The 12771-nt window shown below is 42.3% G+C and overlaps 1 protein-coding gene across 16 annotated transcripts in view; it reads left to right on the top strand.

Annotated features, from left to right (window-relative positions):
- The window catches only part of nbeaa (neurobeachin a), a 280982-nt gene that overhangs the window by 258000 nt on the left and 10211 nt on the right, over positions 1-12771 (top strand). For all 16 annotated transcript variants that reach the window (XM_037547319.1, XM_037547326.1, XM_037547327.1 and 13 more), the window contains 10 exons: positions 2422-2558; positions 5098-5215; positions 5325-5427; positions 5555-5670; positions 6209-6321; positions 6443-6583; positions 8004-8123; positions 8341-8493; positions 10699-10866; positions 11496-11585. In XM_037547319.1, the coding sequence (XP_037403216.1) occupies positions 2422-2558; positions 5098-5215; positions 5325-5427; positions 5555-5670; positions 6209-6321; positions 6443-6583; positions 8004-8123; positions 8341-8493; positions 10699-10866; positions 11496-11585 (1259 nt within the window). The remainder of the gene's footprint in view (positions 1-2421; positions 2559-5097; positions 5216-5324; positions 5428-5554; positions 5671-6208; positions 6322-6442; positions 6584-8003; positions 8124-8340; positions 8494-10698; positions 10867-11495; positions 11586-12771) is intronic.

The following is a 12771-nucleotide window of genomic DNA, read 5'->3' as shown; positions in this document are numbered from 1 at the left end:
TAGTTCCAAGTTTAAGTTGAATAAAAACTGGCTTTAAACTCAGGATCACAGATGAGCTCCTTTACTATGTTGATCTGTAGGCGTCTGTTCATAAACATAAACCAGCCCAAACTCATTTACTATAAAATGAAATGGTGTTTGTAGAAATTCAGAAAAAAGCCGCGTCAGTCTCGACTGCATATGTGGACATATTTCTATATTGAGCTCTATTTACACAAAGTTAGGTTAGTTCATCATTTATGTTGAACAGACTCTCCCAAAGTTTTACGCTGCTGCGCTGACGTTGAACCGCGTGCTGCACTGGGTCGGTATGACCAACAGGTCAAAACCAGCTCTAAACAAAGTGACCGCTGGGCCCTGATTGGTGCTCTGGCTTTGCGCTTCTTTCGTTTTGACATGTTACGTTTTTATACACACAGAAACCAAAAGGAACGACAGATTTCTCAAAATGTAGGAGGAGAAAGTCAGATATTAGACTCTGAAATGTGGTGGAGTGAAAGGAAAAAGTCGCCCAGAACGGAGAAACTTCAGTACAGATACACCAAAAATACTAAAGTACAGAAACTAATTACATTTACTCAGTTACTCAGTTACTCAGTTACTGTCCACGACTGAAAACAACTAGACAAAATCAACAAGATGAACTGGTATCCAACTAACAGGATTAATCTATGAAGCTAAAGTGGCTTTCACTGCTGACCAGGCTGAGAGTAATATTGTCTGTGAAGCTCGCTGCAGTGGTGGACTGTGGACGTTGCCAAAGCAACGAAAATAATAATAACCTCTAACCTGCACCAAGTACAGTACGTGGCACTCGCCCTTAACCTAGAGTGTTAGATTTAAAGGCGCAGCCAAGCTTCCTGTCCACTCATCGCGCTAGAGAGACACAGAGTGAGCGAGTGAGACACAGTGAGGCCGAGGCACAGCTAAAACTAACGGGCTGCAATTTTAATGACATCATAAGTCAAACTACCAGCAAGCTGAAGACGTCACAGACACACAGGGCTCTCGTCCCGTCATGTTGCTGGGTCAGCCTTTTATCTTCAAACGCCCGCCCCCATTCACTCAGCCGCGATTTCGATTGGGTGATGAGGGAGTAGCAGTGAACATCTCATTGGAGGGCCCAACGTGCCACCCAAGCAGCCACTAGTTGGGTTGCAGCTGATATGTAAGTTAGACAGACAGAGAACTAAAACAGACAGACAGGAAAAACCTCCTCCATGATGATGCTGACTTCAGCTGGGGGTCCCATGAGCTTTTTTTGGGCCAGACAATTTAAGCCTTTATATTGTACCCTGCAGTTGTTTCACTGGGACACTTTCAGTAGAGGGTGCTGGAATCGAGCTGTTGCTGCTGTTTTCCACTAGGCTGCCACTCGTATTCAGTCACTGATGTATCCAGGACTCCCAGAATTCCCAGACTACTCTTTTTTTCCTCACGAAATTGGTCTCACCAAATCAAAACAGTCTTGTTTGACTGCTGTCACGCCGTGATTATGCTGATGGTTAATCCAACAGGTCACGCCTTCGATGTCCTGACCAATAGAAGAGCTTGGTCAGCTACCTAGAATCCACGCAGAACAAACAATTCCCGATTCCGATTGATTTGCCATTTCTCTGCTGGGCATTTCAAGAACTTAACGCTTTTGTTTCCAATTAAAACTTAAAAATTTAACTGTGATACTTGAGTTCCAATACAACCAATATCAGTTGTATAACCCACCTACATTTTTCAGTTTCCAGAATTATTAGGCCTTCTCTGAAAGCCTGGAAGGCCCTGAGGGTTCCCCTCTGGTGCTAGATAAGGGACAGCACAAATGTGCAGGGCATGCGATCTCCTGGACTGGCATTGGGAGCACCTTGTATAGATGTAGATGAGTGTTGGAAGTTATGATGCAGTTTTTGTGTTGTGTTGTTGGTGTTAATGTTTGTAAATGTACTTTATTTCTAGTGGCTTTTCGACCCAGAGTATTTACCTCCAGAGGCAAGTTTCCTCCTAAAATTCGTGGGCACTCTAACAAGCACAAGAAGCGAGAAGCTTTTTGGGTGGAAAACTCTCGAGTCTGCACTAGAGTGTAGAAAGGCTTCCTCCACAGCTCCACAGCTGCTGCTGACGAGACGCTCGCCACTCAAAAGCTGATTCACTAAATGAACTAATTATCGGCTGCACAGCAGCCAGACTCATCCACCCTATTCAGCGACTGACTGTGTATAACACACTCTGCTCATTTGATCTTTATTTGATCAAATAAATGACCTGTTTCTTGATGTTTCTTTGAAACGTGCTGTGTGATTAACAATCGTGTTTGATTAGGAAACCCAATCACTTTACTGACGTAGTTGGAATCATTGTAACATCACTCGTTCTGAGCGCTGTAGAGAAGATTTGTAGCATCATGATAAATGGCCTGGTCTCTCTCAGGTCCCGTAGTTCTGAGCACACCGGCCCAGCTGGTGGCGCCTGTGATCGTTGCCAGGGGAACGCTCTCCATCACCACCACTGAGATTTATTTTGAGGTGGATGAAGATGATCCTGCGTTCAAGAAGATCGACGCAAAAGTGAGTGGCTCTCCTCCACGTACTCAGGTTTTATCATATGTAATGTTTATGTCCCTGTTGTCTGAAGAAAATCCCCAATATGGCGACTTTACAGGAGGAGGAAAAAACCCACTTTACTTTTAATGTAAGTCAATGGAACCAGAATTTTTTCCAAGTCATTTTGCACCATTTATTTCGGTCAGTTCATCATGAGATTAACACACAATGTAAAGGGCAATAGGCATTTTCACATTATGTCAAAAACTGAAAAACGACAAAAAATGGACATGTGAGGTTTTCTTCCCACAGCAGCGATATGCAGCTATACATATACATCGCTGTTGTGGAAAGAAAACCTCGTATCTCCATGTTTGTAATTTTTTTAGTTTTTTGCATAATTTGAAAATTTACATTGTGTGCAAATTTCATGATGAGTGGACCAAAATAATTGGCCCAAAATGTTTGGTTCCATTGACTTGCATTAAAAGTAAAGTGGGTTTTTTCCTCCTGCTGTGAAGTGACCATATTGGAGATACGAGGTTTTCTTCCAGCAGCAGCGCTATATATATATATATATATATATATATATATATATATATATATATATATATATATATATATATATATATGAATGTAAGGCTTCCAAATTCCTAGTGTGTTTCAAGATATTCGTAACACTCTCAAAGACTGATACCAGACATATGGAAGAACACGCCTCTGTTGACCATAAATAAACAGAAGTCTCTTTTTACTCATTTATGTATTTGAATGTATGGGAATATTTACAAAGAGCCTAGAGCTCTTAAGGCACTCTGAACAAGCGCTGTGGCTGCTTTTAACTGTAACAGTAAATACAGTAAACACATTCTTGTATGAGGCAACTAAATGGACTTTTTCTGACAAGCCTTCGTCCCAAATGTGGAACTTTTGAGGTGCCGTAAGCTAAAAATCGCTTAATGTTGATGCACATATAAGGAAGTGATGTGAGCTACTAGTTCACCAACTTGGTGAAGCTCCGCTTTCTTTGCCTCACCTTGTGAAGCCACTTGTTGCACCCTGGACAGGGCAGACAGACATGTACATTCACACCCACACTCACACCAAGGGGCAGTTTAGTGTGTCCAGTTGGCCTGACCGCATGTCTTTGGACTGTGTGAGGAAATCACCACAGACATGGTGAAACCTCCACACAGAGAGAACCCTGGTCGCCCGGCTGGGGAATCGAACCCAGGCCCTTCTTGCAGTGAGGCGACAGCGCCACCCGCTGCGCTGTATATGAAACTTCACAGTACTTTTAGGGCCTGGGAAGCTGTAAATAAACATGAAGAAAGGTTAGATGTGTCCAGAATGATGACCAAAGCTGTAGAACATTCTAAAATGACTAAAAGTTGTGGAATATCATGAATTAAGTCATAATAAAATCTAATTATGGATAATATAATATCCATAATTCATCATATTTCCAAAGTGGAGATCAAATCCCGACATAGATAACTTTAAAAATGTTTTTAAAAAGAATGTAAGCAAGTATAATTAATATACCCTTTATATAGACGATTATATATATATATATATATATATATATATATATATATATATATATATATATATATATATATATATATATATACAGTACTGTGTGAAGGTTTTAGGCATCTATGCACGTTTTTAACCAAATGACCTCATCAGTGAGTTTATCACAATATACATTAGAATAAAGTCGTATTCATAATTCAAATAAATAGAAAACAATGAAAAAGAACAAGAATTTCTCGGGTCCATATTTTTCCTGGACACCTTCACAGCCGCCACAGAGACTCGTTAATATCATCAATGACATCATGAGCTCAATTTACTGAGCACTGATTGGTCAAACCAGGGGCTGCTTTATAACTACATATAATACTGGACTTCCTCGAGGAGCGGCTTGGAAAGTCATCATTATTAATATTCTGTACATTTAGTTTATTCAAATATTAACGCTTTTCTCAGCAAATAAACACAAACTACACAAATTAATAGATTTTGAAAACGTGTCTTGGGTGCCAAGACTTTCGCACAGTGCTGTAGATGGAAATGCTGAAATTCCAGTGTGTAATGGCTTTTACAGTCATTCTGCTCATTTCCCAGCACCTTTAAAAACGATGCATTTAGAGTTATAACGTTTTTAAATATTTGACAGACAAGGAGAAAATCAGATTGATCTCTGAGCCCAGCTGACAGCCCTGCAACACAGTGTGTACTTCTTGTATTGAAATTCTTGAGCTGTGCATATTACAGTATTTCAGCACAACACAAGTAAAAGTGCACACATCCTCCAACGTAACAAGCGACAGGAATAAGGGCGCACATAATATTTAGTATACTGTATATGCCCAAGGCTGAATGTACAGTTGTATGCAGTGAATGTCCCTTTGGCCTAAAAGGGAAAATATCATTTGCAGATATCAGCACATTTAATACACAATTAATGTTTATTTGCTGAATTTTGTATTTTGGAAAGAAGTTATAGCACATTATATATTTTATATTTTATTTTTGTTGTGTGTTTGTGTTTCAGGTGTTGGCGTACTCTGAGGGTCTCCATGGGAAGTGGATGTTTAGTGAGATCAGAGCCGTGTTCGCCAGGCGTTATCTGCTGCAAAACACCGGCCTAGAGGTCTTCATGGCCAACAGAAGTAAGACCTGAACGTTTTAATGACCTCAGTGTGAATATAGTTCAGTATTACAGTCGTGCTGTCCATGACTAACCCATTCTAACAAACTGACCGTCCTCTTTCCCCATAGCATCGGTCATGTTCAACTTCCCGGACCAGGCTACAGTCAAAAAGGTGGTGTACAGTTTACCCCGAGTTGGGGTCGGCACCAGCTATGGCCTCCCTCAAGCAAGGTAGGACATGGTCACACGTATTCATCATGCGTCTCAAACTATAAGCGATGATTTGAGAGCAAGTTTCCCTTCGTTCGTGCAGATTATTAAGATTGACCGTTTTATGACACATTTGCCCTGCTTGCAGGCGGATCTCTCTGGCCACTCCTCGGCAGCTCTTTAAGTCCTCCAACATGACCCAGCGCTGGCAGAGGCGAGAGATTTCCAACTTTGAGTACCTCATGTTCCTCAACACCATTGCAGGTAAGAATGCACACCATGATGTGGACAAAATATCAATGATGTGTTTCTGGGGCTCCCGACTGGCACGACTGGCGATCGGGAGATTGCGAGTTCAATCCCTGGTGATGCCACAGGCATCCGTGGCCGGGAGTCTTAGAAAGCATAATTGGCCTCGCTCTCTGGGTGGGTAGGATGCCCCCTACCCCTTCTACCCCTTCCACCCCCACCAATCACCTCACTCTATTCTGGTCAGCGCAGTCATCTGTTCGATGACGTAACAGAACTGGTGGTGGGCGCTTTCCTCTCAGCTGTCGAGTGACGTTGCGTGAGCTGCAGTTCGAACAGAAAACTCCAACAGAGCAGCACTGCTGCGTCTGATCCACTCACACCAGCACCACAGCAGTGTTACTGCAGAGCTGAGACTGACCCACCAACCATATCACAGAAAGTATTACTCTGTCTGCCACTTACAGCAGTGACGTTGGTCAGCCCGTCCAGTTCGTCGTTATAGAGATAGTTCATGCGAAGGTTTTCACGCATGTTGTACGTTTGTGTCCAGGGAGAACGTATAATGATCTGAACCAGTACCCGGTCTTCCCCTGGGTCCTCACCAACTATGAGTCTGAGGAGCTGGACCTCACTTTGCCCGGCAACTTCAGGGACCTGTCAAAGGTACATTCTGACCGCCCTCATGTAATGTTTTCAACACACATCAGCACAAGATCCTCAGCAAAACCAGTTTCTTAAAAAACGAGATTTGTCATGAAGTCTTCCTACTTTTTCTTTCCTTCAGCCGATCGGAGCCCTGAATCCGAAGCGTGCCGCCTTTTATGCAGAGCATTATGAGACATGGGAGGAGGACGGAACCCCACCACATCACTACACCGCCCTCTACTCCACCGCTGCCTCCACTCTACTCTGGCTGCACAGAATAGTGAGCACTGCCATTCTGTACTGTGACGTGTACAGCAGCTAGAGTACACCCCTGCTCCCGGGCCACGAGATATTCAGAGTAGAAAAGTGCATTTTAACCATTTAATTACTCAGTCACTCGTCAACTAAGCCGCTTATCCTCCTGTTTTTTGCGGGGAGTGCTGGATCCCAGCGCTCAGTGGACAGGCTGCCAGTCAATCACAGGGCATTTCTGTTGTTAGAGGATCTTCACAATTTTTAAAGGAATAATATCCAAATATAGAAAAATATATTGTAAAGTTAAATATATTTCAATATATATTGTGATAAAAAATTTAACATTCCTGTTTGTTTTTTTAAAGTAACATATAGCAAATTTTGATATCTACAGCCATCTGTAATATTCTAATACATACTCAGGCTGTTCAGTATTGCATTAGTTCTGGCCACGCGAGCTGATTGGTTGAGAGGCGTCTAACTGTGCTGTTATTTCACCAGAGCATCACAGGTTTTTCACAAGCACTGTCACTTCAATGAGACGCTGTTGCTAAGCAACGACTTTGACAGCCGTAGGAGACGCTCAAGCCCTTTGAACGTTTTTACTTTGCCACAAATAGAAAACGGACACTGTTAAGATCACATCTGACCGACGGGCGATTTGGTCCGACTCTGAAGACGAGACGACACAAAATTCCCAAATGAACCCAACACCATTCGCCAGACGTGTCTGATCTTCAGAGTCGGACCAAATCAGACTGAGCCGTAAAACTGACCCAATATCAGGTTCAGCTCAGTTTGGTCAGTTTGTCCAGATCAGTATTAATGTTGTTTTGTTCCAGCCGGTCTGTAAAGCTTCTTACAGCCCGTTTAGTTTGGCGAATGGTGTTGGGTTCATTTCTGGCTGATTCCAGGTTGTTCAGCTGTTCTTCTGTCACAGCTGCCGACTGAAAAGCTGCTCAGTGGTGACGACAGTTTGGGAATTTAGTGTAAGGAGCTGGAGAACGAACTGCCGGCTGAGCAGCGAGTGGGCGGAGCTCGTTACTCTGACGTAGCAACGAGCTGCTCGTTAAGGAGCTATAATTAGGAGGAAGGAACTGAACATTAAAACATATTAAACGCCGCGTTCACGGCCAGTTTATTCATTTCTTACTGTATTTATTTAACTGCTGTATTAAAGCAGTAGAGCACTCGAGGAGGGAGTTATCACCAATAACATCACGGCTGAGATGATCTACGGACATCAAACCACAGCCGGGATGTTATTTCAGGATAACTCACTCCCTCTGTGTTCTACTGCTTTAGTCTCTATTCCACACTCTTGTTAGAATTTCTCTGCTTTTGTCCAAGAAAATCCTGCAACAGTAAGCAGAATAAATATACATATATATATAGATTCTCTCAAATCTTCTCACATTCTTTCCCTATACTGTCCACTGTGTTAGGAGCCCTTCACTACATTTTACCTGAACGGGAACGACAGAAAGTTTGACCATCCGGACAGAACGTTCTCTGGCATCATGCGCTCCTGGAGGAGCTGCCAAAGGGACACATCCGACGTGAAGGTGAGACAGAGTGAACAGCTATACTACACTTCAAAAAGTTGTTTTAACTTTTAGTATCCTCGACCCCTCAACAGGGATCAGGGAAAACTGGTATCTTAACCCGTCACAGCTTTTTTCCCTGTTACATTTTACTACTTAAATTAAAAATACAGATTTTTGTACAGATATAATCTGTTATTACTATTATTCAAGTGTATATGTTCTGTTTGTGGCACAGGAGTTGATCCCTGAGTTCTACTACCTCCCTGAGATGTTTGTGAACAGCAATGGTTATGATTTGGGCGTGAGGGAGGACCGCACACCTGTATGTGATGTGGAGCTGCCTGCCTGGGCCAAGAAACCAGAGGACTTTGTTCGCATCAACAGAATGGTAAGGAGGACTGTATGTGTGGCTGCAGATGTCACAGTATGTCAACAAGTGCATTTACATGCACTTAATAATCCGATTCCTGCAGAAAATGAGATTTTGTCTGTAATCCGTCAGTAAACACGTTTATATGCACGAGTAAGCAGATAACGGGGAAACTCTGGGTCTACGTGAATCAGGCATAATCAGATTTCTGCTTTGCTTCCAGCCAACAAGCTCACAGAAGACGACGTGACAAACGCAGCGTGAACTCAAACTCACTGCCGCAGCTTTAAATAAATAAATAAATAAATAATGAATCACTTTACCTGAAAATATGAACTTACATGTCAAAAATAAAGAATATTTCCTCAGGCATGTATTTGGTTTCAGGGTCGCTCCAAAAGTGTTTTGCGGCGTCTCACAGCGGCGCTGCTCGCTTATTTCCGGGACCGCCGTCTGTTTTCACACGTGTGCAGACTGAGAAATCTGAAAGACATCAGAGTGCGAGTTCACAGCACTGACGCGTCTGATTACTGATAAATTCAGCCTGTTTATCAGATTTCTACATTGGAGTTTGGTGTTTACATGACCATTTAAATAGTCAGATAACTGCAGAAATCCGATTATGAAACGCACTAATAAAACTCTTATTTTATGCGCAAAGCACCCAGCACCCTATACTAATACATAATATAATAAATAAATAAATAGTCAAATAAAGCCCAGCAGAGTCCGGAGGCACGTTTACAAAGTCAAGCCTTTTCAGATCAACAGGAATGTTTAACTGTGTGCTGTGAGCATCGTGACCAAGCCTCAGATCATCCAGATGAGGTCTTTGGACATTTTCATGATTCTGTTATATGGCTCTACGATTAAGGATGAAAATGCTGATTAAAACAGATTCTTTGAGTTTGAAATCTTTAATTAGCCAATCATAAGCCTTGAGATGAATTGCACATGGATATTAGGTGCTGGAACTTTTTATCTTTTTTTTTTTTTAATCATTTCTGTGAGTTGGTTCTTCGTTGGTAATTGCGACTCCAGAAATAATAATAATAATCATAATAATGTCTATTTATGTAGCACTTTTCAAGCATTAAAAAGCAGCTCAGTGCTTTACAGTATAAAAGTAAAAACAAGAGAGGAGGAAAGATAATCAAGAATAAAAACATCATATAATAAACAAACAGTAAATAGCAGAAAATGTATATATTAATACATACAATTAAAAAGCACAGAATAAAGGTGTAAAAGAAAAAAAGACAATAAAAATGCAACTAAGAAGAGCATAAAAGTAATAGTAATTTTCCATTAAAAACAAAGGAAACAATAAAACCTAGGAATAAGTTTTTAAAAACATTGACAGAAGTCTGACGGACGTTCATTGGTAATGCATTCCAGACTTTTGGTGCATATAAACGAAACGCTGCCTCTCCGCTCTGCCTAAGTTTCATGCGTGGAGCAGTTTCATACAGTGGAGCACTGCATGATCTTAAAGCTGGATGAGGAGCATCATCTGTCAGCACTCAGAAATGCATGAAGGTGCTAAACCATTAAGAGATTTAAAAACTAGTAATAAAATTTCATAGTCACTGCAGTGATGCTAAAACTGGTCTAACATGATCTTCTTTCCTAGTCCCTGTTAATATTCTCAACCTAATATTATTAATATGTGATTTAAAAATCTACAGTCACACCTCCTAACTCCTAACTCCAGTTTTTATTCGTAGAGCCAGATTTCCAAGTCTGTCTTACACCTTTTTTCTCTTTGCTTCACTACCAATCATAAATATTTCTGTCTTTTCTTCGTTCGGCTTTGGAAAAACGCTATTCGTCCAGCTAACTATGCGTAGAGTGAGCTTATCTACTGAACTGACATCGTCTGGAGCCACAGATGTACAGCTGTGTATCATCTGCATAACTCTGAAAACTGATGCCATGCTTCCTAGTAATCTGACCCAGTGGCAGCAAATACAAAGAAAACAGAAGTGGACCTAGTACAGAGCCTTGTGGTACACCACAGAGAATATCATGCTTATCTGACATATGTTCATCTATGTTTACAAAATACTGTCTTCCAGTTAAATATGTAGAGAACTGGTCTAACACGGTTCCGTTTAAGTTCTCAAGCCGATTGAGAAGTATTCTAAGGCACTAGTTGTTGTACCACTTAGATCTGCATTAATTCTGCCAGCACTCCTAACTAACCACTCTGGCTCGTCTCAGGCGCTGGAGAGCGAGTTCGTTTCATGCCAGCTGCACCAGTGGATCGACCTGATCTTCGGCTACAAGCAGCGAGGGCCGGAAGCGGTGAGAGCGCTCAATGTGTTCCACTACATGTCCTACGAAGGCTCCATCAACCTGGACACCATCACGGACCTGCAGCTCAGAGAGGTGAGACACACACCGCACTTCCTCCTACACGCTTTAAAAGGAGTCGCACTCCGACTGCCCACCTACTCTGTTTTTCTACGAGGGCTGAAATCCCAATAGTTAAAATGTGTTTTGTGTCCTCGATGACTGTCCTTTGCTTTTGTGAAGCAGCATTATTTCCAGGCCAGTTGAATAACAGCGTGGGGTTCAGGTTTCAGTGCTGTCCTTTTCTCTGACCCTCACTCAGACATCCTCTCAGCCTGTTTCGCAAAGTACAATATGTTCTCTTCACTCTGAGTCCAGGTTTTTCCTCGCTTCCTGTTCCTGTTTCTATTTTCTGTTTCTCTCATTATGGCTGGCTCTCAGCATCGCCAGAGACCTCACACTTCATCCCTGGCCCTCTGTGTGGAAGCGCCATTGTGTGCTTGTCTAATTAGGCAGACAAAGCTGGAAGAGACACGTGGGCACTGATCAACACTTCAACTTCAGGCTGCTGTCTCATTTGCACTTCCCTACTTAGAACACTCACTGTCTCTCTCCCTCACTCTGTCTCTCTCCCTCACACTGTCTCTCTCCCTCACACTGTCTCTCTCCCTCACTCTGTCTCTCTCCCTCACGCTGTCTCTCTCCCTCACTCTGTCTCTCTCCAGTCCATGGAGGCTCAGATCCAGACTTTCGGCCAGGTTCCCTCTCAGCTGCTGATCGAGCCGCATCCTCCGCGCAGCTCCGCCATGCATCTGGTGAGACCTACGCTCATTCACAATGTCGTGTCACGTACATTGTCTGTTGTAACTGTTAAAGACAACAAGCTGATTTATTCATACTGTACTTTTAAACAAACAGTTCAGCGAAAAATCGAATTAGAAGGGAACCGATTTTCAGTGGTCTAGATGTAAACAAAATCACTCGGAGTGGTTTGGTGTGAAAGGCGCCTTTCTAGAGATTGACAATTGTTAGGAACCAGACGTCCAAAGCATTTAATAGCTCTAGAAGCTACACCCTGTTGTTATTACACAAAACGGTTGTGAATGCATTGCTTGATTCCCGAGACGCTGTTTTGTGGTAGTTTTCTCCTAAAGTTTCGGCCTGAAATGTACTTTAAGGATAAACCGTTACTTTGGCATTACTTCGACCTCGTAAGTCAGAGGATCCAGTGGTGTTCGGGAGAAGAATGTTGACGGGACAAAGCCTATTGGGTTCTGAACACCTCAATTAAATTCAGGGTGTGACAGACGATTTTTCGGGAACTCTGTTCGTTGTGGTCAGAGAAAAATGAGCTCCGACCCGGAAGAACGACGCATGACTACAGTGGGTCTATTAATACCCTTGATTTCAGAAGAAAATGCTGGATGACCATCTGCTGACTATTGGGTGTATGGATGGACCCGTGGTCAGAGCACTTTTAGGCCCAATCCCATTTCACCCCTCGCCCCTACCACTGAGCCCTCAGCCCTCTACGGAGTGTTATGAGGAAAAAATGAAAAAAACAGCAAGATGGAGCACAAGAGAGCAAAGAAAGTGTGTGTGTGTGTGTGTGTGTATATATGTATATATATATATATATACGTTAAAAATGACAATAATCACTGTATTCTCTTAGTTTAGTGCTGTTTCAGTGAATTTTGGTCGTTTTCCTTCATAACAAGCATAAAAAGTAACTAATAGCATACTAACCTCTCGGTAGCTAGATACCTAACTTTCCCGTTCCACCTTAAATAGTCCAGCAGTTCTGACGCCTGAAGCACCAGAATGTAACTGCTGCTCCATTTAAGGTGGAACGGGAAAATTCTCAAGAATCTGGAGAATATCCGACTTCAGCTTCATATCACAGAAGAATTAGGGGGAGTGATAATAAATAACTGCCCCCCTCTTTGAAGGCGGATGATCCCTAAATGTAACTAAAGCCCAGCAGTGAGGAGCTGAACT

Source organism: Pygocentrus nattereri, chromosome 18, assembly GCF_015220715.1.
Source record: "Pygocentrus nattereri isolate fPygNat1 chromosome 18, fPygNat1.pri, whole genome shotgun sequence".
NCBI classification, from domain to species: domain Eukaryota; kingdom Metazoa; phylum Chordata; class Actinopteri; order Characiformes; family Serrasalmidae; genus Pygocentrus; species Pygocentrus nattereri.
Note: the sequence above shows the minus strand (reverse complement) of the source record. Positions and strands in the feature narration are given on the sequence as shown.